Raw genomic sequence first — 21,330 nt, 5'->3', positions numbered from 1 at the left:
TACGTTCTTTGTCGCAATCACTATCAATTGCAGCCCACCTGCCAACCAATCAGCACCTTTCTCTCATACAGTTTTCCTTTACTGGTATTGTTCAAATTGTACTGATGAGTGTAAGGGGAAAAGCATTGACCAAATGTGTGTGTCTTCAGTAAAACTCAAGTCTATGCTACCAACATTTCTTGAACAGTATTGGGCGATGGGTAAATTCCGCTGTGGGATATTTTGCAGCTACCTGAGACGGCTGCACTGGTTTTAGTTTGGGGTTTCGTTTGAAAGTCAATATTTGACTTAAGTAGCGTTCATAACACAGACCGGACCAGTTAACACAACCAGTCCCCAATTATCGCAAATCTTACTAACCATGTTGCATATCCTTAGTTTTTGGTTTATATTATGATATACATGGTTATATATTACAGCTAAAAACAAAGAGTTATGTATAAAGGTTTCAGTTGAGAACTTTTACAACTGTACCTGATAGACACAGCATGGGTAATAGACGGAAACTAGCCTGGTGCAGTGTGAACCAAGAGCATCTTCAGCACCAGTCTCTCAAACAAATTAAATGAAACAGAATTTGTCTTTCTTGAACATTAGCTCCAGGAACCGGAGTACGCCATTCTGCTCCTCAAGTCTGCTCCACCATTTGATATGATCATGATAGATCTCAACTTGGCCTCAACTTTCCTGCCCATTCGCCACAACCCTTCAAACCATGACCAATTAAAAATCTGTCTACCTCCCTCTTAAATGTATTCAAGGTCCCGGCATTCACCGAATTTTGAGGGAGTGAATTTTACCAATTCACGCCCTTTGAAGGAAGTAATTCCTCTTCATCTTCATTTTAAATCTGCTACTTCAAAAACTATGACCCCTCATTCTAGAACAGCCCACATGCAGAAACATCCTTTCATCTTGAAGCATGAATTGTGATTATTCAAGTGGCACAGAGCCCATCAGTTCTACGTCAAATTCTTGTTTCTCTAAATCTCTGAAATTACTCTGTAGTATTATTTCTGTGATCCTGCAGTCATATTAACTCACCATTGCAGATACAACACGGGCGATTTTAATTGGACACCCTCTTGCTTGTAAAGGCATCCGTGCTCTATCCAGTATGTAAATACACGCGTCCAACACATTCCTTTCAAACTGGATGGAATTAAGGGGACAAACTGAAGTTTATAAAGTGAAGATGCAATCATTTATGTCAGCATCGTAATTATGTGGTGTTTCTTTAATAGCTTCTGAACATAAATAAAAACTGTAATGTTCAGTGCAATAAAATACTGAACTATAAATAAATACAGATAGTTATAAAGATTAAAATCAAATAATTACTTGGTCATTCTTCATGAAAAACAACAGGCATCTCCCTCCATTACAGCATTACAATTGGTTTAATTGCTGGAAGACACCACTGCACATTAAGCAATAGAGCAAGGTGGAGAGGTGGATCTCTGCAAGGTACCGGAACTGAACCTGTGCCTTTGGGATCATTTTGCACCACTCCATTGGCATCCAGGCTAACAACATTTGCACTTGTTACTGAACATCCTATATAAAAGAGTGTCCAGCATCACAACTGTCAAGTGAAAGGTTGAAATTAATTTCAAAGATCTAAGCAGCTCATAAATCACACAGAGCTTGCTTATCTTTCAATTATGCACTTTTGCTGTTTCTCTGCTACAGCCAACTGCTTGTCTATTTAATCTAATCAGTACATTGCCCACCTCGGTACCTGGTTCAGTTTGTCTGCCTCTCAAACCGTTCACTCATGTCTTGATCACTTCTACACTGGACTAGTTCACTGCTGCACTGATCACCTTGCATACTCCACAAATGTAAACTCTTTGAAAACTCTGTAGGCCATAGCTTGGTCTTGGCTCACTCCCTGTTCACTGGTTGCTGATCTACCTTTGCCCTAGATCCAGCAACGCCTTAACTTTGAAATTCTCAACCTTGTTTTCATATTCTTCCATGACTTCACCCTTCCCAATTTCTGTCCCCTCCTCCAGCCACAAGATCTCCCTGAGATTTCAGTGGGTCCCTTTCCTTCTGATGCTTGAGCATTCCCAGTTTTAACCACTCCAGCATGGCTTGCCATGCCTCCAATTTCCAAGACCCTAAGTTCTGGAATTCTCTCCCTGAACTCATCTGATTCAGCACTCCTGCCTGGCAAAGAAATGTCATCATGGATGCTGCAGGAAGATAGATCTGACAAAACTGTCTCCCACCCTTACACGATTCTAAGTGCACTCTAAAGTAGCTAGCAACTTCTCAACGTAGGTAGAGAAATGTTATATTTTAATCCTGGCCTTATCTGCAACACTCAAAACTCAACAATTAATATAACAGATCAACAATCTATTCCTTGCCTCATTTCTAGGGTATGAGTAAACTTTGGCTATGCTGCAGATCAGAGATGTCTATCAAGAATGGCTCAATACAGTGGAGGTACATGATCTATAAGATAAATAAAAAACAATACCTGACCAAAAAACCACGCTCTGGAGACTACTTCTGTAAACTTCCCATGGTAAATGCAGCCAACATCATTTAAGACATATTCTTCATTTTCTGCTTCATTACTCAGGTAAACAGCATCCTCTGATTTGTTACAGCAGTGGCATTCAGAAGTTTAAAACAAAATGGGCAGAAGTTACAAGGCAAGTTAGGTTTTGTGTGTTAGGCATTGACGAATAATATTTAACCAGGAAAATTTTGAAAACTTGAAGTACTGAAGATCTAGTTTTGGATAATAGGGGAAAGTGCAAAGTATAGTTAGCAGTGATAATTGGACGGTAATTCGTTCCAGATTTTTGGCTGATATTACACACATTACAGCAAAATTTCATGATGTACAGATGTAACTAAACCAGGGTTTAAATTGTACCATCCTCACTCACTGTATTTGGCTCTAGCGTGCTATGGGTCACTTCTGCTCATTCACTCCCACAGTAGATCCCTAAGATCAGCAATGCATGTCAGAAATCTGGGTGCAGGCAACATGCGAGTTTCCAACTATTTCAATTTACTGATCCACAAATCACGCATGGGCATTTTCCCAAGTTTCCGCTGCATACTGTCAGCAGCCAAGGCTCGTTGGCAGCAGAGAATGTTCATGTAAACAATAATATAAAAGCAACATATTGCAGATGCTGGAAAGCTGAAACAAGAACAAACAAAAAAAGGCTGGAGTTCAGATAAACAGTCATCGCTGTTCCTCTCCGCAGATGCTGCATGGCCTACTGAGTTTCTCAAGCATTCTCTTTTTAAGGAACATCATTCCTTAGATTTTTCTTTTGGTTACAATTAAAAATGGTTGATGCCAGCTATAAGAAGGACCCTGGGAAAAAACAGACTGAAGGCTGTGAAGATCCCATATTATCACCTTTGCTGGATGATACTGCAGTTAGGCTAGATTGGAGGGTGAATGATGAGAACAGATTCCTTGCAGCTTTAAAACAAAGTGAGCCTTAAAGGAATCAGTTCACTTTATAAAACAATCCACTTAAAACATTACATTTGCATTCACAAAGAGACAGTATATGAAATAGTAATGCGGTGCACTGGGCAATACCTTCACACCAAGGGTTGAAGAGAATGTAAATATCTGTTTCTTCATCTCTCACAGTTCTGCGGATCCCATACGGGGTCATCACAGCTACATACATTCTGAACCGTCCCACTATGCACTGTGGAGGGGTCATGACCGAGAGAATAAGCGCATTGTTCCAGATTGACTCCACTTTGGCTCCCCATTGCCCTTTCTCCAATCGTTCTTTGATAAATACTGGAATGTAAGTTCCTTTGGTGATGTCAGGATACCGACCTGCAACAAAATGCAACATGGAGTAATTTTAGATTCAGAATTATTGGCTCACATCATTGCACTTAACGTGGTCATATTTAGCTCAGTTGACTGGACAGCTGGTTTGTAATGCAGTGTGAAGCCAACAGTATGGGCCCAATTCCTGCACTGACTATGGTTACCATGAAGGGCCATCCTTCTCAACCTCTTCCCTCACCTGAGGTATGATAACCTTCAGGTTAAACTACTATCAGTAGTGTGTGACTCTCTCTCAACACAAGAACAGCTTCTTCCCTGCCATTATTAACCTCCTGAATGAACCTCTCAAATTTCAAATTTAATGATGATCTTCCTTCTTGTGCACCTTCTTTGCAGCCATAACTTTGTATTCCTCGCTCTGTTGAATCACCCTACGATCTTTGCATCTCTGTATGTTATGATTTGCTGAACTGCTCGCAAAACAAAACTTTTCTCTGTACTTAGTTACATGTGACAATAGTAAATCAAATCAAATCAAATCTCTCTCTCTCTAATGAGGCACCAGGCCGATGATCTTGTAAGACCATGGTGACTAATGATTTATTTTTACACAGGTATAATGTTAGATACAATGGGTGAAAATAAAGATATAAACTTTATTTAAGGAATAAAAGTTATCTAAAAAGCATGGAAAATATCCAGAGAGCAAAAGAGCTATGACTGACACAAAACTTCTATGTTTAAGGCAGGAATACTTCAAAATGTTTGAGCACATTCTCCCTGTGGTCATGTGGAGCACTACATATTTATAACAGCAAACAGCTTAAAATTAAATAGATCCAAAGACATTAGCACGCGTACCCACATCATTACTCATAGTATCTTATAGTGCACACCCCATCCTGCAACCCACACTGAATTTTTCCAACACTTCAAATATTTATCCCAGACTCCCCATTCCATATGACTGGGAAATTAACACATATAGGCATATTTTCTTCTTTTTTCCCTTCATGTTGCCCTATTTTGAATTTAGTTTATTGTTCCAGTTGGAATGATGGATGGTCCCAACTTTGGCCAGTTTTATCCAACAAAACTTCATAAAGTAGAAATGTAAGAAAATCACACCCAATCAAGACATTCTGTTTTAGCTTCAATGAGGCAGAAAGCCATAGAATAATGTGCTTCGAGATTGAAAGAGGACAGCAAGTGATTCATGAGGAGCATAAACGCTCATGTAAGGCAGATAGCCTTGTCTCCACACTACAGGGTCTATGTAAATACAGAGAACAGTTTCGCTGATATTGACTTCAAACCATTTAATGGATTTAGAGGGGACTAATCAAGTTACACCTTATGTTTCTGCCTTGTCTTATAGTTTGCAATGACCACATCGATAGTTCAAGACTTACATTTTCATGGTCTTTTCTCTCTGTACCACCACTCTGGCAGTGTTCCCACTTCGACCTCCTTTTGTCCAAGCTAAGTCTAATATGTGAAAGAGTCAAGGACTATTCAGCGGATGGCAATGATCCCAGGTGTATTCTCTGGATTATGCCCTCTGCTCTCACCTGATAGCTGAAGCACTGCTGTCATGTATCAATGTGCTCAATCATCACCTTGGTGGTTTTCATGGGTCAGTCAGGAGAATCAAGGTTACAGGAAGAACTAGAGTTAACATCTCTGGTCAGCGACTTTTTCAGAACTCGGATATAAGGTCTCAGGCCGTGAAGGCTGTATCTTTCTCTCTCTCTCTTTATCTATCAATGCTGCCAGAGTATGTCCAGTATTCTCTGTTTTAACTTCAGATATGAAGCCTTCACAGTGTGAAAATGAGAACGCAGCTTTCACTTCCAATGACCATCCTTCCTTGGTCTCCATGTAAGCCTGGCATAGAGAACTGTTGCAAAGTTAAAACCTTGTGGGTACTGACAGAGAAGCTGACATCAAGGCGAAGTTAATCTCAAATCACTAGCATGTTGATAGAGCAGGAAGTCTCTCTGCTCTTTCAAACAATGATATTGGATAGACGGGAAGGGTAATGGCAGATGCACGTGTGGGAAAAATACAAATCTGTAGAGTTAAACAGCTCCATCACAGTGATGTCGTCAATCGGGGTGTAAGGCAATGAAATGCTTTAACCCTCCTGAATAAGGCACTATTTTGTTACGTTATGAACCAGTGACAATAAACTGGTGGCGATCACAGCAGCTGCCTGACAAGAGCTGGAGGTATTAAAAATGCTTTCGCATTAATAGGTTTGGCAATTGGGATGGCTCGACCAAGTCATGACTCAGGGTCAGGTCTCTATCTTGAAACTGATGGTGCCATTCAGAAACTTCCTCTCTGCTAAGTCCTTGCTTCTGGATCCTCTATTTTTCTCTTGCTGTTGCAGAACTGCTGATTAATGAGTGAAGACAGTGTACCTTTGGTGTCATTGATTCTTACAAATGTTACAAATGGCACTGGCAAAGATAGCATTTCCTGCCCATTCATAATTGCCCCTGAGAATGTGCTGTTTCTTGAACCAGCGTACTCCATTGGGTACAGGTAATCCCACAGTGCTGCTGTTTGAGACCTCTCACCCAGCAATGCAATGAAGGAACAGCAATAAATTTCTAAATCAAGATAACAGGAGCTTGGAGAGGAGTGCAGAACACCTACATTCGGTTCGCACTAAACAACTGCACCTCCCAGTCACAAACCATTTCAATTTCCCCTTCCATTCCTTGGACGACATGCCCATCCTAGGCCTCCTGCAGTACCACAATGATGCCACCCGAAGATTCCAGGAACAGCAACTCATATTCCGCTTGGGAACCCTGCAGCCCAATGGTATCAATGTGGACTTCACAAGCTTCAAAATCTCCCCCTCCCCCTACCGCATCCCAAAACTAGCCCAGCTCATTTCCACCACCCTAACCTTTCCTTCCTCCCACCTGTCCCCTCCTCCCACCCCCATCTCCTACCTACTAACCTCATCCCGCCCCCTTGACCTGTCTGTCCTCCCCGGATTGACCTATCTCCTCCCTACCTCCCCACCTACACTGACCTCTACTGGCTCCATCCCCGCCTCTTTGACTTGTCTGTCTCCTCTCCACCTGTCTTCTCCTCTATCCATCTTCTATCTGCATCCCCCCTCTCCTTATTTATTTCAGAATCCCCTTCCCCTCCCCCATTACTGAAGAAGGGTCTAGGCCCGAAACATCAGCCTTCCTGCTCCTCGGCCTGCTGTGTTCATCCAGCTCTACACCCTGTTATCTTTGTTTGTCGTCAACCTGTTCAGAGGTGTTATGACACATCGCGAGAGCAAGAAGGACTTTAACCCAGCCTCCTGGACCAAAGGAAGGGGCATTACCACTACTACTTTCACCAGTAAATTGTATATATCAATAAACTAGATCATAATTGGTATACATTTGAGCACAGACTAAATGAGCCTTCAAGCTCCTAATGACTGATTTTGTGTCTCCCAACTGGAGCTTCATCCAGCTGAGTAACAATGCACAGATGGTTTGTGTTACATAATTTATTTTCTTGATGAGATTTGTTTACTGCATACCCAAAACATGAGGTCACTTGTTCTGAGTGTGCACTGCGTCTTAAATATATCTCATCTGTACGCACGATGTACTCTGCAAATTGTTTCACGATGACAGGGAGGCGAGTAATTTATATTATATCACATGCAAAATAAGGTCAATTTTCGGGGACATTTCTTCCTGTTACAATTGCCATGATCCAGGTTCAAGTCCGACCTACGGATGTGCCATGTGATGTCTGCATAGGTTGATTCAAAATGACTACATTTGCTCCTGGTGTTTTGTTTTTGAAGGTCTGATGTGCAAAGTTGTTTCCCATGATGTGGTAATGAGCTGGGTGTGACACTGGACGAGTAAACTTGATGAGTGGACGAGTAGTTGCAATGTGACATGTTAGATTTATTTATATGTCACAGGTACCTATGTAGAGGAATACGCAAGTACAGCGAAAAGTGCATGAAGTCACCGTTCACTGGCACCTACATGATTACAAACATTAAAAGATTTAAACCAGCCAAAAGGTAAGCAAGAAAAAAACAAATTCTAGCTCTCAGAGTCCTGACACCCAACACCACAAAAGGTGCTGGCACCACTCCATTCGTTACGGCAACCTGGAGGCCACCTCTGTCGCAATGTGGAAGACCCTTCTCATCGTCAACAGAAGCTCCCTCGCCGGCCCCCTCTCGTCACCACTGCACCCACAACGGCCCCTTCTCGTCACCACCACCACCTCTCAGCGCCACCTCCCCCTCACCAGCCCTCTCTCGTCACCACCACCGCCCCCTCACCGGCCCTCTCTCTCACCACCACCGCCCCCTCACCAGCCCTCTCTCGTCACCACCACCGCCTCCTTACCGGCCCTCTCTCACCACCACCGCCCCCTCACCGGCCCTCTCTCGTCACCACCACCGCCTCCTTACCGGCCCTCTCTCACCACCACCGCCCCCTTACCGGCCCGTTCTTGCTGTCACTCCGGCCCACGTTCGATCCACAGTTGCTACAGAACACAGCCCCGGTGTTCAGCTCCCGCCAAGCGGTTCCCAGGTGTGACCTGCCTCCTTAGGGACATAGTTAAACAGGTGGGGGTTGTGGGTGGTTAGAATTACTGCAGGGGGGAGAGAGCAGGAGAACAGAAAGGAAAAAGAATAGGAACGGGACCTGGTGAGCAGGGTGGAGCTCCGAATACAGCAATGTAGCCTGGAGTCAACTTCCCTGAACTGCAATGTTCCAATTCCATTCAAAAAGTTGGAGGGGTATGCTGTACAACCGCTTTATTTCATAAATGAAAGGAAATCTGCTGTCCTTGCCCTTTCTGAAACATATTGCAAACCAATTTGGGACTGTCGTGTAATACTGATAGCTTCCTCGTCTCAGGCCAAGGTGATCTAGATTCTAATCCCTCCTGCCCTGAAGTAATGCTACAATGTGAACAAACAGGTCTATTAAAAACAAATTAAAACACTGAAGGGGAAAATAAACATAAATAAGTGCAGATGCTGGAAGTCCGAAACAAAATCAGAAATGGCTGGAGAAACTCAGCGGGTCTGGCAGCAGCGGCGGAGATGGAGCAGAGTTAACGTTTCAGATCCAGTGACCCTTCCACAGAACGTGAAGGACCCGAAACGTTAACTCTTGTTATCTTTGCACAGATGCTGCCAGACTTGCTGAGCTTCTTCCAGCCATTTCTGATTTTGTTTTTAAAACCACTGAGGTTTATCTTTCGCAGGTGTGACCTGGGTTATTGGACATGATGTCCTACTTATTCAATCCTTAAATGTCATTCTCAGTAGTGGCTACAAGGGTGCCAGAGCTGTCTCAGTTACTGTGGGGAAACAGCAGCCGAGCCAGCACAAACACCGTGAACCAAATGATCTTCTGTGCTCAATGATTTTATGACTTGCAGCACAACACAATTTTATTCAGAGAACCGTATCTATCAGCCCTGATTCAACTCCTACATCAACATCTCTGAATACTTCCTGTCCCAATGGCAGGAGTGACTCAGCAGAGAGGGGCTAAAGTGGCATCCAGTTTGTGAGTGGTTCTGCAAAATATTAGCATTGATGTTAGATCCCACAAAGTCTCGAGGTATCAGCCTGTACATGGAGGCAATGAAAACTTCCAGCTATTGCTACCTGCTGTCTTCCGTCAGCAGTCTCCTTCATGTTGAACATCGCTAAAATAACTCCACACAGCTTGATATCCATTCACCAAATCACCCTTTATTTATGCGTGGAGGGTCCTTGACACTGATCCAGTTTGCTCAGAGCCAGCTCTCAGAATGACAGGACGTCTGACGCTCCTGTTTATGTCTGTCAGCCAAGGCTCCCTGATGGGACCAGGTTAACAGCCCCAATCAGGCAACTCACTTTCTATGGGTCCACCTGGCTAACCTCGCTACAATCATTACAACGACACATAGGATTCAACCAATATCCTGGGGCTGAGGGGATTGGCTTCCAACACCCACAACCTGCTTCCTGGGTGCTGGGTATGGCTCCTACTAATAGAAAGGGATTCTCCTTGGCTTTCAGCTGTTTCTCGATCTCACATGGAGTGAACTGAGTTGTCTGGAGGCTGGTATCTGTGATGGGGTGACCACAAGAGGAAGGTCAGATGGATGTTCCACTTGGCAATTCCGGATGAAGATGGTTATAAGTGTTACAGGCTTGTTCTTTGCAACATTCCCCATCAACACCCTGGAGTTCACCAGTATCCAGAAACTCAACCTGAGCTGTAAATATGAGCTTGTTAGAGTAGGTCAGAAGCTATGTATTGTGATGGATTACTCCTCAATTACCCAGAAACCCGAGGAGTTTGTCATCCAAGAGATAAAGGAAAAACACCCCTCTTGATCTAAATCCCAACCACCAGCTTAAGAATCCACTTCTTCCACCAATGGCATACCAAGCCTGCAATGTCATAAAGGGTCTGTCACTGGATCCTCCCCAACTCAGGATCTGAACTAAGAAGAACAATAAAGATATCAGGTATGAAGGAACATCGTCATTCCAAGTTCTCCTCCAAATCACACACTATTCTGACTTTGAGCGATATGGCCATTCATTTATCATCAAAGTCATGGTGCTCTCTAAGGTTTCCTTGGACTGCAGTGACTCAGGAAGAAGACTCTCCACCATCTTCTAAATACAGACTGTGGGTGAGCAGCAAGTTCTGCCCATGTGCATTTGGGACAGCAACTTCCAAATCAATGACCACTACCATCTAGAAGGACAAGGGCAACAGATACATGGTAACATCACAAGCTGCAAGTTCCCCGCCAAGATGCTCACCATCCTGGCCTGGAAATATATTGTCATTCCTTCGCTGTGGCTGGGTCAAAATCCTGGAATTCCCTCCTTAACCACACTGGGTATACACACATCAAATGGACTGCAGTGGTTCAAGAAGGCAGCTCACCACCACCTTCTCAAGAGCAACTAGGGACGGGGCATTAGTCGGAAGGCAATGGCCTAGTGGTATTATCACTGGACTGTTCACCCAATGACCTGGATAACATTCTAGGGGCCTGGGTTCAAATCCCACCACGGCAGATGGTGGAATTTGAATTCAATAAAAATCCGGAATTAAGAGTCTAGTGCTAGCTGTGAATCCATTGCCGATTGTCGGAAAAACTTACTTAGTTCACTAATGTCCTTAAAGGAAAGAAACTGTCACTCTTACCTGATCTGGTCTACCAGTGACTCCAGACCCACAGCGATGTGGCTGCAAAGAACGCCATAAGCTTTGTCCTTATTGAGGCTTTTAAGGAGAAAACAATGGAAAAGGGACTCTCCAAGTCAAACGCTATGATGGAGCAATAGAGATAGTCGGAACTGGAGGTGCTGGAGTCAGAGATAAGACAGTGTGGGGCTGGAGGAACACAGCGGGCCTGGCAGAATCAGAGGAACAGGAAAGCTGGCATTTCGGGTCAGGATGGTTCTTTCGAACATGCAGCCCCACAGCCTGTGGTGCTGCAACAGTTTTCCATGAATAAGTGCTCCTTTAAATGCAGCTTCAAGGCAACATTTTGAAACCAATCCTGCGTGGTTCTAATCAGAACAAAAACCACTGCTTTTAGATAGTAATACACTCTTGAAGCTTGTTTAAATACTGCTTGAGGCCACATAAGGAAAGCCTTGTGTTAAGGTGAGTGGGAGGCAGAAATGACGCAGCAAGTCTGCTGTTGGGATCTGAACTCTGGGCTTTGTTGGATGGTGGGGAGCAAGCTGCCCTTCCCTCAGCTTCTGCGTGCAAGCAATGAAATGTTGGGGTAACTATGCAACGCCTAACTCTGTGCTAACTGACCACAGTGCTGGAGTCACACTGCCACCTCACTCACCTTCCAGAAACTGCTGGCAGTGCCATTAGGCAAAAGCATGAGATAAAATGAACATTTTTCTGTTGGGATGCCCTATTTGAACATAGAACATAGACCAGTACAGCACAGGCACAGGCCTTTTGGCCCACCATGTCTGTGCTGATCATGCTGCCATTCTAAACTAATCCTATCTGGGTGCACATCGCTCAGTCCCCTCTATTCCCTGCCTGTTAATGTATGTGGTTAAGTGCCTCTCAATCAATTCTACCGTCACTCCTGGCACTCTGTGTAAAAAACAACTCGCCTCACACATTTCCTTTAACCATCTCCCCTCTCACTTTAAACCTCTGTCCCTGGTACTTGACATTTTCACCCTGAAAAAAAGACAGACTGCTCACCTATCCAAGCCTCTCATAATTTTATATATTCCTATCAGGTCGCCCCTCAGCTTCCAATGCTCTAGCGCAAACAATCCAAGTTTGTCCAAACTCTCCTTATGGGTAAAACACTCCAATCTGGGCAACATTCTGATGAAGGTTCTCAGCCCGAAACATTAGCTTTTGTACTCCCGAGATGCTGCTGGGCCTGCTGTGTTCATCCAGCTCCACACTCTGTTATCTACCAACCCGGTAAATCTCTTTTGCACCCTCTCCAAAGCCTTGACATCCTTCTATAGTGTGGCGACCAGAACTGCACACAATACTCCTTGTGAGGCCTCAGTGAAAGGTCCACTGGTTCATCTCAACCCTCCTTATTTTCCTTTAACTAAGCCAATCCACTGTTTTAGACCAGAGTTAGGAGGAAACCCCCAGAAACATGCTCTGGGGTGACAACTTGTGACCAGAGACAGGAACTGCGCTCCCGACATGGAAAAAAAACCAAAAGGGAAATGTTGACAGCTTATTATGTTTGGTAAATGTTGATGGAAAACATCACTGAGAACAATAATACCAGGAACTGTTTGTACTACAAATAGTGTTTTTTAAATAATATGTAGATTTCATGATATTTTTTCTTTCACCATATTTTTTAATCAGCTTTGAAATTTGCGTAGTCTGTCATAGAATATATGAATCATGTATTCTTCCATCTCTTACTGAGAATTTACCTGAATCTCTTCTGGAAATGATACAAGATTATTGACCTAAATTTTTCTTCTTCAAATATTTATTCACTTCCCATTTAGAAGCTATTATGGTTCTGCTTTCATCACTGTTTCTAGAGAAGTATTCTACGCTCCAATAACTTTCTGCATATATGAAGAGAACCTACCAATTTCTTTTCTTCAGTTTTTGCAGGTTGAAGCCTTTACTTTCTAATTACACATGCTTGGCCATGGAATTCATTTTGTCTGGTTTATCTGATCAAAATCTTCCATTTGGAATAGCTCAGTCAGATCTAATATTAAATCCCACTGTTCCAGTAAAAATGACCCCAGTTTGCCTGGTGTCTCCTCATCCCCAAAGCTCTCGTCCTGTCTTGGGTTTTAGTAAATCTTTACTGTACAATTTGCAATGGACTTCACATCTTCCTTCAATAGGTCACTCAAAACTAGAAGTTGTGCAGTTATAGAGTCATGGAGATGTATAGCACAGAAACTGACCCTTCAGTCCAACTTGTCCATGCCGACCAGATGTCCTAAATAAATCTAGTTCCATTTGCCAGCATTTAACCCATATCCCTCTAAACCCTTCCTATTCATGTACCCATCCAGATGCCTTTTAAATGTTGTAATTGGACCAGCCTCCACCATTTCCTCTGGCAGTTCATTCCATGCACACACCACCCTGTGCGTGAGAAGGTCGCCTCTCAGGTCCCTTTTAAATCTTTCCCCTCTTACTTTAAACCTATGCGCTCTAGTTTTGGACTTCCCTACCCTACAGAAAAGCTTTGACTATTCACCATATCGATGTGCTCTAACAATGATTTGTATGGGTTTCCATAACCTCTTTGCTCTTATACTCTGTATGGTTTTCATAAATTTATGACATCCTCTGTTTTCCAAGTTGAGGTTGAACCTTTCTGCAGTGGGCAAGCAGAGAAATTCATGTCCCTGTCCATTTGCTGCATAAGTCCAACTGTTTGTGTGTGTTGAGGTTCGGGTTTCTTTGCCACCATTGTAGTTATAACAAAGGAGACTGCCTACTCAAGGGTACACTCATTAAACTACAGAGAATAGTACAGTCCAGTGAGGAGTTTTTTTAAATTTTAGTTCAGCCAGTTGTTGCAATCTGGGATGCACAGCAATGTAATTTTCAAGAAAAATCAGATCAATGCTTGAAGGAAAACGAAAGTAACAGAACTGCAAGAAACAGCAGGAGAATGAGAAGAATTGCAAGGTCTTTCAAAGCACCAGGCAGATGGACTGAATGGCCTCATTCTGAAAATGTCATTCTGTGAATCTAAGAACTCTGCGACACTTTTAGGCAGTTTTATTTTTACAAAACTGTGCTGCTTGTTTTTAATAACTTTAAATATTTATTTATGCTATACTATGGACTGTAGAAAGTTATAACTGCTGATGTTAGGCTGACAGGTCTGTGATGATTCAGTTTATTCCTCCCTACTTTCCTGAACAAAGGTATTACAGCGGTAATATTTCAGTTCTCTGGCACAATTTCCAAACCCAGAGATGTTTGGCAAATTATCATTGGAGTTTCTGCTACTTCATCCCTGACTTTACGAATGTTCATATGATACAAGCCATGACACCTTATTACTTTCCTACCAGAAATCCATTAATTTATTCATTTCTACAGACATCTTTATCTACATCTGAATTACCACATCTCCCCGTGTCCAATTATCACATCTTTTTATAGCAATTGATCCAAAGGATTTAATTAGTATTTCCCCCTTTCATCGATACTCCCTGAAAATACCTCTGCCCTTCCATTAACTTTTCTTCCTTAACTCTGGGGCATCTCTACAGCAGCCCCTTACAATGGAGTTCTGGACGTAACCATTTTCAGCTGGTTACTGACGACTTTCTTTCTACCATTTAGTCCAACATGAGGGCGTTCACTGATGGTTGCACTGTGTTCAGTTTAATTTACAACTTCTGAGATAACGAAGCAGTCTACGCATGTGTGTGGCATCCTGAACTTGGTCTGACAAATGGCAAGTAACACTGGTGCCACACAGGCAGTATGCAATGATCATCTCCAACGAGAGAAGCTCCAATCACCTTCCCCTAACATTCAATGGAATTGTCACACCAAGTTCCCCACCATTAACAGCGTGGGCACTGTCCAGAAACGCAACTGGACCAGCCACATGAATGCCAGAATTATTGGAGCAGGTCAGGGACTAGGCACGTCTGTGCAAGTGATTCATTTCCCAACTCCCCACAGCCTTCTACAAGACACAGCTCAGGAGTGTGGCACAGCAAGAATGTGTTCCATTTGCTGGCAGGAATGCAGTTCCAGCAACACTCAAGAAACTCGACACCTTCCAAAGCAGCCCACTTAATTGGCACTGCATACAGATACTGATTTCCATCCATATTTTCTAGGCTCTGCTTGATTTTCTATTGGGGCTCTCTCTGGCCCTGGTATTATTACACGCCTTCTTATCATGTCTTATTTTCATCTAAGTGCCCGACTCCTCCAAGCATCTCCAGTTTTTGCTTTTTCTCCTTTCCTTGTTGTAAGAATATATGTTCTGTATCCCAATCACCTCATGTTACATTTTGAATAATGGTTTATAATTTGCTCAACTGCTTTCCCAATACTTCTTTCCAAATTATCTGGGCATTTTATTGTTATTGGAATTTGTGTTTTTTTACAGTTAAACACGGTTACCTTTGACTGATCCCTCTCTGGTTTTGATTGAACCAGACTGTGCTCAGACTTGCTGTTCGCATGACTTATCTGCTTAGAGTCACAGAGCCATTCAGCACAGAAACAGACCCTTCAATCCAACTTGTCCGTACTGACCAGGCATCCCAATCTGATCTAGTCCCATTCACCAGCATTTGGCCTATATCCTCTAAAATCTTCCTATTCATATACCCATCCAAGTGCCTTTTAAATGTTAAGATTATGCCAGCCTCCACCACTTCCTCTGGCAGCCTTTTCCACACACGCAGCACCTTCTGTGTGAAAAAGTTACCCTTCGGGTCCTTTGTAAATCTCTCCCCTCTCACCTTTAATCTATGCCTTCTAGCTTTGGGCCCCCCCCCCGACCCTGAGAAAAAGATCTTGTCTATTCACCCTATCCATGCCCCTCACGGTTTTTATAAACCTCGATAAGGTTATCTCTCAGCCTCCGATGCTCCCGGGGAAAAAGCGCCAGCTTATTCATCCTCTTCCTATAGGTCAAACCCTCCAGTCCCAGAACATCCCTGTAAATCTTTTCTGCACCCTCTCAAATTTAACAACGTCTTTCATGCAGAAAGGTGAACAGAATTACATACGGTATTCAGAAAGTGGCCTCACCAATGTCCCATACAGCTGCAACATGGTGTCCCGACTCCTTGATTTCCAGCATCTGCAATTCATTGTTTAATCTTATGTACTGAATGTACTTGCTTTATGTCTGTCCAGGTGAGTGAAAGTAGAATCGTCTTGGGCAACTGAAGTAGAATTGGCAATGCCATCATGCTACCTGTCAGGCTTGGTTCCTTATCTTCATTCAGGTAAATATTCAAACGTTCTGGTTAGTAATGTAAGGATGTTACATGGATCTCTGATCAGAGATTAATGGGAAGTGCAGATGCTGGAGAATCCAAGATAACATTGGTTGACATTATTCCAACATCAAACTGTAATGTTTAGCTCTACAACTTCAAGACCTTTGGTCCTTCTGACTAATAAATGAAATAACCTGCTTTCAAAATGAAAGCTTATATTTGCAAAGCACTTTCACACCAAGGTGCCTCAACCAGACCACATCAACACCAAACTTAGTCACAGCTTGTGCACAGCAAGACTCCACAGACAGTTTATAAGTTTTTGGTGACGCTGACTGAGGGACAAACATTTCATCAGGACTTTGGCAATAATGTCATGGTCCTCTTTTCTGTCGACCAGCTCTAAAACAAAAGAATAAGACAAAATCAACAGAAAACTGTAACTCTGTCGATCTGCCCTCTAACCAGAAGCACTAATAAATTGAAGCAGATATAGCTTGCCTCTAAACAGATCAGCAAGCCTCAGCTGTGGCCCGATGTGTTTTACTGGTGACTGGTAGCCAGTGAACTGGAGACTGACTGTATGGTTCACCCTCAACTCATCACTCACTCACTCACCCTCTCATTCACACCCTCTATCCCCAAGTGAAGTCAGGGGAGCAGCTCCACAATCAGTGAACAGGATGACTCCAGGGAGGATGGGGAGAGACCAAGGGGCAGGAGGATGGGCAAAAGCAGGCTAATTACCAGGAAGTTTGACGAGAGGTTGGGGAAGCCAGGAGGGGGACAGGACAGGCACACATAGGGAGGGAGCACTGCACATGTGGCCCATTTATAACTGCCCTCGAACTGAGTCACTTGTTAGATCACTTCAGAGGGCAGTTAAAAGTCAACCACATCGGGTACAGTGTTCACTAGCCCCTGCCACCCACAAGAGGATTCCTGCGCCTCCCAAATCCCGAGTCTGTCCCTGCCCCTCCCCCACCATGCACCCGCCGCGATTGACCATGAGGACACGGCCAGAGACCCCACCGATGACGTCACATCCGCCTCCGCCGGCCACACCACTTCCAGGACCGCTGCTGCAGTCACCCTCACCGCAGCCGCTGCTGCCGCCCACCCCGACACTCCCACCGCCGACGGAACCCTGCCCACGGCCGACGCCGACGGAACCCCGCCCACGGCCGACGCCGACGGAACCCCGCCCACGGCCGACGACCTCATCGTTCCGCCCACAACCTCCACAGCCAGCAACCCCAGATTCACAAGTAGGCCAGACCAGGTAAGGATGGCAGATTTCCTTCCTTAAAGGACTTGTGGTGCCACGTGTTCTCAGAGATTTTGGTAGAGGCAGGTGGGAGTAGTTTAGAATGGCATCACAGTTGGCACAGATGTGCTGCACTGTTCTACATTCTATGGCATGTCATTGTCATTGCCCCTCCACAGTTTTCCTTTTTCACATCTCCAATGCAATAGAGATATGATAAGAAAAAGGGAAGCTGATTTTAATGCCACTACTGGTTTTCTTTATGACCTTGCTCCTTGCATTGCTCATGGAAGGGTCCAGCAAATGAACATTCAGTTCCCGGAGGCTCCAACACAAGGCTGCAGGATTGGCAAAATCAGATACCGCTGCACCCTAAAATTATAACATCTAAAATCAGCACAAAAAAATGTGCTGGTGGAAATGGTGGCACCAGTTTCGTGACACGTTATTACTTGACATTTAATTTCAATAACGTTTCATGTTTTATCTGCAACTTTCGAATTTCCTTCCATATGGGCAGTGGATGCAAAATCCCTCAACATTTTTAAGACAGCTGCAGACTGATTCTTGAATACCAAGGGGTTGCAAGATTATCAGAGATATGCAGGAATCTAAAGTTGAGGCTAAAATCAGATTATGTTGAATGGTGGAGCAGGCTGGAATGGCTGATGGTCTACTCCTAATCTTGGTTCATACATTTGTAACTCCCTCTCTTAAAGCCATTTGCCAAAGATTACCCAACAGGTCAATTATCACAGAGCCTGCCTTCCCCAAGGCTTTTCAATGTGGGCCAGCCAGAAAACCTGATCAACCTAGGCACAACTGTTGCTGAACCTGCACTCAACACTTCGAATCTCGACAGAACGGCCGAGAACTGATGATAATTCACAGCAGCGGTCAACATAATCTCACCTTGTTTCGAAGATTTCTGCAACGAGAAGGAACCCAGGCGCACAAGCACTAATCGGAATGTGCTACATGGGTTTCCTCTGTCACTTTTTGCAACGTACTCACCGATCAGAAACTCAATCCACATCTTGTCCTTTTCCACATCGAACGCTCGGCTAATGGTAATGGTGATCTGGAAAGGCTGACCACGTCTCACAATCAGGTTACCGCAATCATACAGCGCTGTGTGATGCTGCCTCTTGTTAATGTCATCTGGATTTGGATGAACATCAATGCCCCATACCTCCAGGAACGCTTTAATGGAAGCAAAAATAAAATGTAAATTCTTTCTCAGACAGTTAGTTTTTAATTCATACACGGCAAGATAGGTCTCTGTTCAAATCATCCCTTTTAAAGTGAGCTGCAATGTTGGGTACAATTATTAAGAGTAGAAATATTGGAAACACACAAGTTGATCAGTACTTGATGCACACATTTGGATTAACCACTTATCAGTACTTATTCTGTCCTGTTGCATTAGCAATCATAGAATCCGTACAGTGCAGTAAGAGGCCATTTGGCTCATCACATCTGTACAGACTTGCTGAACAGCATCCCAACCAATCCCTCTAACCCTGTATTTCTCATGGCTAATCCACCTAACCTGATCATTCCTGGACGCTACGGAACAATTTCACAACCTTCTGGACTGTGGGAGGAAACCGGAGCACCCAGAGAAAACCCACGCAGACACTGGGAGAATAAGCAAACTCCACACAGACAGTCACCCGAAGCTGGAATCAAACCTGAGTTCCTGGCGCTGTGAGACAGCAGTGCAAACCACCAAGCCACCCTCAAATCTTTCTCACACAAATGCTCTGCAATATGTTGCAGACCTTCAACGATCTATTTTGGTCTCAGACTGTGAATGTTGCCATTCTCTTTTTAATGTTTCTGCATGAAAATGCTTTCAAATGCAATTTGTCAATTGCATATGTTCTCAATATATACTGGGTGTTTTTAAAGCTCTTATGCAACTTTAACTTCTTTTAAGATTGGTTGCATACATGACAAAAATAGCCTGTAGGTCTGAATAAGAGCATATTTCGTGATGTTCTTTATGTTAAGATAATGTTGTTAATGACATATTAATAGTTTTTAATCCATTCCCTTTGCAATAAAAAAGGTGAGATGGCAGGGTGGAGGATGGAGTGGGGACTTGTCTATGCTGACTAGATATCCTAAATAAATCTAGTCCCATTTGAAAAAGTTGCCCCTTAGGTCCCTTAAAAACCTTCCCCTCTCACCTCAAACCTATACCCCCTTGTTTTGGGCTCCCCCACCCTGGGGAAAAGACATTGCTTATTTACCTTATCGATGTCCCGCATGATTTTATAAACTTCTGTATGGTCACCCCTCAGCCTCTGACGCTCCAGGGAAAATAGCCCCAGCCTATTCAGCCTCTCCCTGTAGCTCAAAACCGAGCAACATCCTTGCAATATGAATTCACAAACTCAGCGCATAAGGTTTCATACATTTTGGATTTTCAGTCATCTAATGTGTACGACAGCAATTTTGATGTCAACATCAAATCTTGAAAACATTTGTGTGCTCAGCAGCAGAAATATTTAACACGGTCAGTTTCGCACTTTACTGTTTCTTAGGTAAACAGTGACCCTCTTTACGAGAGGAAATAAAAACACATCTGCAACAAATGCTTTGACAGATTCAAAATGAGAGCAGTAATACAGTTATATACATAGCATATGATTGAAGCTGAACTCGATTCTCAATTTTGCTTTATACAAATGTTACTCCAGGGGTTATATCTGAAATATTCACCATGCTTTTGAATCATACGTTTGGCAGACATGGCACTTTTGTTCTTCAAAGATAATTGTAGCTGCCGACTAGAAGCATTTTAGCTGCAATAGTTGTTTCATAAAGCTCACTCCCTCACTGGGGAAATCGTTCGTTGGGTCAGTCGCTGTAACAAAGCACCAATTTAACAATCCGTCAGAGAATGGCTGCTGAATTAGAACACATCAGCTGTGCAAGCTAAGCACTTTAAGATGGCTTTCTGAACAATAGACATTGTGCAGATGTGAAGTCTCATATATATCAATGGAAATATCTTTGTTCTTTTGCACATCAATTATGAATTAGCCTTAGAAATAACAGCCCTGAAAGAATTGCATCTTGTTTTTGTTGAGTACTGCTGCCTAGCTTCTGTAACTTGATGAAACATATTACTTAGAGCAAACATTCAGAATTCCAAAACGATAATCGTACAATCAAATTACACCCAATTTCCACACATTAAGCTGAAACAGAACAGAACTTTAACCACATTTTAGAAGCAGAGAATCCCTACAGTGTGGAAGCAGACTATTCAGCCCATAGAGTCCGTACCATCCCTCCGTAGAGCATCCCATGCAGACCCTATCCTCCTACCGTATCCCATTAACTTAATCCACAGCTAACCCAACTAGCCTGCACACCCCTGAACACTACAGGCAATTTAGCATGGCCAACCCACCCTAACCTGCACAATACTGGACTGTGGGAGGAAACCAGAGCACCCGAAGGAAACCCATGCAGAAATGGGGAGAACGTGCAAACACCACACAGACAGTCGCGTGAGGGTGGAATCAAACCCAGTTCCCTGGCACTGTGAGATAACAGTGCTGGCCATCGTGCCACCCTTAGTGCAGCGTTCTTTCCATTCAAATACCTTTCGATTTCCATTATGTTTAATGCAGAATCAAAACACACATAACAACACAGTCAACCAGCGATAACTAGGAAACTGTAATCAATTTGCACAATTAAAAGTCTGGCAATTTTCAAACTTTCGCCCTACTGTCAGAAAGCCACTTGCCATAA

General features: G+C 43.5%; 1 protein-coding gene across 1 annotated transcript in view; it reads right to left on the bottom strand.

Annotated features, from left to right (window-relative positions):
• The window catches only part of LOC125464756 (coagulation factor XIII A chain-like), a 102,472-nt gene that overhangs the window by 49,843 nt on the left and 31,299 nt on the right, over positions 1 to 21,330 (bottom strand). The window contains exons 3-6 of the mRNA XM_048557537.2: positions 18,571 to 18,759; positions 3,584 to 3,835; positions 2,492 to 2,610; positions 1,045 to 1,152 (exon numbers count right to left, since the gene is read on the bottom strand). Coding sequence (XP_048413494.2) covers positions 1,045 to 1,152; positions 2,492 to 2,610; positions 3,584 to 3,835; positions 18,571 to 18,759 — 668 coding nt within the window. The remainder of the gene's footprint in view (positions 1 to 1,044; positions 1,153 to 2,491; positions 2,611 to 3,583; positions 3,836 to 18,570; positions 18,760 to 21,330) is intronic.

Source organism: Stegostoma tigrinum, chromosome 2, assembly GCF_030684315.1.
Source record: "Stegostoma tigrinum isolate sSteTig4 chromosome 2, sSteTig4.hap1, whole genome shotgun sequence".
Classification (NCBI taxonomy): Eukaryota; Metazoa; Chordata; class Chondrichthyes; order Orectolobiformes; family Stegostomatidae; genus Stegostoma; species Stegostoma tigrinum.
The sequence above is the reverse complement of the archived record's forward strand: the minus strand, read 5'-3'. Positions and strand labels throughout refer to the sequence as shown.